We start from the raw sequence: 3,886 nt of genomic DNA on the forward strand, positions 1-3,886 counted from the left end.
GCCCTTCCGCTTCTGCTTCTATGGGAAAAAAATCTCTAGGAGCAGTCAAGAATAACTTGGGTCACATAACCCTTTGTGAACCTGACAAAAGCCAGAACCCTTCTCCGGAAAAATGTACGTGAGCATATACACACATTTTGCAATTTAGGGGGGGTGTTTGTGCCCCCTTCCCCAAATCCACCCAGAGATCCCTAACACTGAGAACCTTTGTTCAAGGTAACTGTTAATACCATGAGACCATGCTGAATGGTTTTTTAGGTTAACTACCACAAAGTCAAGAGTCAGGGCACCCAGCTCCCGTGGACATTGATGTGGCTTTGGTGGCCAGTCTCCTGGCTGCCCGTCTACCTGACTCCTACACAGGGGCAGCCCAACCCGGCCCATCCAACCTCGCTCTGCAGACAAGTAACAGGGCCGCCCCCCAGCACAGCCATGTCCCTGTCCCCCCATCAGGCCTCACCGTGATGATCTGGGCGTTGAGCTCTGCTGGCAGGGTACCCGGGCTTGGCTTGGCATGGAAGAGGCTGTGAAAGGCCTGCATGGCACAGGCTGTCACCAGCTGGAGAGGACACGGAGGCTTAGTGGGGAACCCACCGCAAAGCCCACGGTGGCCCTGCGCTCCTCAATATCCCACTCCAGCCGGTGGGCTTGCAGGGACTTGGGCCCCCTGAACCTCAAACATGCCTTCTACACCTGGACACTCAGAGGACTGCTGCTTTAGTAAGTCTTGGCAGCCACCAGGAAAAAAAATGATTTAAACAAGGACAGTGGAGAAATGTGAACGAAATGTTTTTTTAACATAATGGGCTAAAAAACCGGGCTACAAATGGTTGGCATACTATAATTATAGCTGTATTTTCACGTTTTTATGTGTTTGCTTGTCTGAAAGGATACACAGCAAGTTGTCTGTGTACTATTTATCTTAGGAAATGAGACTTGGAGGGAAAAAGAGACTTCTATTTTTTTACTTTATATACTTCAGAATGTTTTTTTTCCCTTTTAAACAATGATCATGTTATTTATATAATGAATGCTTTAAAATATGTATGTGAACAAACAGTGTAAGAGAATATATAGAGATTAACAGAATTGTGCTAGCATATCAAATGCAAGGAATCATTTTTATGTATCTTTAAAGTTGTCATACTGACATTATTAAGTAAGCAAAAAAAAAAAAAAGAGACAGAGAGAAATAACCGTGTCTGTGGCTGGGGTAGAGCTCAAGGTAGGGGGAGGACTGATGCTTTACCAGCCCTGCCATGGTTCCACCCTCTCCCTCACCTCATCTCCCAACTGAAGATGCCCAGTCTATCCGACACCGGGGATGAGATGTCGTCCCTGGGTGTAGCTAAGAGCAGTGCGGGGGCCGGGAGACCCCAGTCCCTGCTTTTGGCCTGAACAGTGAGTTTCCCGAGTGCCAGCACCACGGGCCTGGGGTCTGAAGCTCTGCCCTCCCTCCTCCTCAGCGCGTCCCCACGCGCCGGGGCCCGAGCTTACCACGTGGCTCAAAGTCATGACCCGGAGGAGAGTCTCACTGCAGCTCTTCACCAGGCCGTCCGGGAAGCAGGGCAGCAGGTCCTTCAGCAGGGTCAGCATGTGCAGTGTGGTGGTGGCCTCCTTGGAGCCTGGTGGACAGAGGGCAGTTGAGACTCCAGCCCACTTTCTGCAGCAGGCCCCACCCCCCACCGCCCACTCTCAACTGCGCTTCCCCACCTCCAGACTTCTCGATCTCCTGGATGCAGAACTTGGCAGTGGACATGGCAGCAGGGTGATGGGCAGGGGCCTTTTCACCAAACATGAATTCACTGCCCTTGAGGACGGAGCACACTCCATGCTGGGCAGCCTTCCGGATCTGAGGGGCAAGGAAGGGGGACAGGGCCGGGTCAGTGTTCAACCAGCAGTGTGTGTGGTTCTCATGACCACCAGTAGTGAGCATTGATCGCACACCTCCTACAGGGCCAAGGACACGCCTGGGGCTGCGTGTGTGTGGTCTCCTGGGCTGCCGAGTAAGACAGACCTCGCTTTCCATTCCTGCTCTTCTGCTAACTCACCAACTGACCTTGAGCAAACCAGACCACTTAGTCTCTGAGCTTCAGTGTCTCATCTTTACAACACGGATTCCTTCCTTCATGCAATCGTCCAGCAATATGCAGTGTCCACCAGTTCAGCAGTGAACCAACAACTCATTGGGAGGTAGAAAATAAAGAAATGTACACCAGAAGGTAAAAGTACTTTGCAGACAATAAAACAGGGGCCGTTACTTTTTATACGGTGATCAAGAAAGTGTCACTTCAGTGACATGACGTTTCAGCAGAGACCTGAAGCAAGTGAGGGAACCACTGCAGGGATACACAGGGAAGGAGGAAAGAGCCTGCCTGGAATCAGAGCACTTAGCACAGGGAGTGACTATTACAACTGTTACACGTTCCCCACCCTAAATTTCAGGAGGAAGCAGAGTGGCCAAGCACAACTTACTGGGCACCTACTACAAGCCAGGACCTGTACCAGGCCTGTGGGGAACACCAGAGTGTCACCGTGACCTTGCAGCAAAGTTGTTACTATCGTCCCTATTTTACAGCTTGAAAACCAAGACTCAGAGAGGTTAAGTAACTTGCCCAAGGTCACAGCACAACCACTGAGTCCAGTATTCAACTCAGGTCTGTGTGACTCAAAGCCCCCCTCCAGCCCCCTCTCCTGCCACTGTAACTAAACACGTCACTGACCAATGAGGCAGCAGACTCAAATGTGCCTGACCATGACCCTCCCTCCTGTAGGGGGAGCTAGCAGATAGGGCTTCAGGCAGGAGGAGAACCTGCGGACAAGAGCCCAGCGCTCAGGGCGACCTCCCCAGTCCACTCAGTAGGCCAGGCCCAACCCAGTTACTAGAGTGGCTGCTCCCTCCCCCGTCCTGGTGCCCCACGGCCTCACCTTGGGCTTGGTGTGCACAGTGAAGCTCAGCAGCCCATGGTACACCTGCAGGGTCACGGGGTAGCTCCAGGCCTCCAGGTCCTGCTTCCGCAGAAGGGTGGCCAGGCAGGAGAGGACCTTCAGAGGAGAGGCAGTCTGTCAGCTCCACCTGCTTCACCCGGGTGGGAAAGAGCCCGGCTTCTCACCAACTCCAGAAAATGCCAAAGGGCTTTCTGAGGGTCCACAGAGTGCCTATACCCCTCCCAGGGAGTGTCCAAGCTGTAGCCAGATCAGATGGGCTCTGGAAGACGGCAGGGGGACACCAAGACCCAAACACTGACCCATCGGAGGGCAGAGGTGGAGCCACTGCTGGCCTGGGCTGACATGATATCCATGAAGGCTTTGGAGGTATCAGAGAACTTCTTAATGAGCACAGGGCTGGGCACGCTACAGGGAGAGAAGAAAGAAGGTCAGAAGACTAGAGGGGCCTCTGAGAGCAGCTGGTCTGGAGGAGAAGCTGGACAGAGCGGGGCAGTGCTGGCCCAGTCACTCTGCGAGCCCACCCTTCCTGACGCCCAGGTCAGTGCGTTTCCATGGCACCTGAGCTCCCTGCCTGCCTCACCTTCTCCACCACCCGCTCTCCACTACCCACCAGGTGGGCCCTTATAAACTCCCCCAAGTCCTCTCCCCACCTGCCCCCTGGCTGCAGATGCCCAGACATCGTGGCTCAACACTCCACCCTGTCCCTCCTGCCCTACTCGCTGCACAGGGCTGCCGCTGCCCAGGCACCAGCACTCACACTCTGTCCTGTAACAGCCCAGGCCACCCTGGAGCCTGAGCCAGTAGAACGCCACCTGATACTTAGCGTTTTTTTGTTCCTTTTAATAATTCCCTGGTCCTCTTCCTCCCTTCCACCCCCACTCCCTTCTTCCCCCTATCAGGAGCCAGGACTCACCGCTTCAGGACGAGGGTCAGCAGG

The 3,886-nt window shown here is 53.9% G+C and overlaps 1 protein-coding gene across 4 annotated transcripts in view; it reads right to left on the bottom strand.

The window, feature by feature from the left end:
- The window catches only part of RRP12 (ribosomal RNA processing 12 homolog), a 27,897-nt gene that overhangs the window by 20,131 nt on the left and 3,880 nt on the right, over window positions 1-3,886 (bottom strand). The window contains exons 5-10 of one of the 4 annotated variants that reach the window (XM_007456200.1): window positions 3,863-3,886; window positions 3,249-3,354; window positions 2,929-3,045; window positions 1,714-1,852; window positions 1,498-1,625; window positions 461-559 (exon numbers count right to left, since the gene is read on the bottom strand). In XM_007456200.1, coding sequence (XP_007456262.1) covers window positions 461-559; window positions 1,498-1,625; window positions 1,714-1,852; window positions 2,929-3,045; window positions 3,249-3,354; window positions 3,863-3,886 — 613 coding nt within the window. Of the gene's footprint in view, window positions 1-460; window positions 560-1,497; window positions 1,626-1,713; window positions 1,853-2,928; window positions 3,046-3,248; window positions 3,356-3,862 lie in introns of those variants that run through there. The other 3 variants (XM_007456201.1, XM_007456202.1, XM_007456203.1) reach the window with 3 other exon arrangements.

The sequence above is a fragment of the Lipotes vexillifer genome, unplaced genomic scaffold, assembly GCF_000442215.2.
Source record: "Lipotes vexillifer unplaced genomic scaffold, Lipotes_vexillifer_v1.1 scaffold184, whole genome shotgun sequence".
NCBI lineage: Eukaryota > Metazoa > Chordata > Mammalia > Artiodactyla > Lipotidae > Lipotes > Lipotes vexillifer.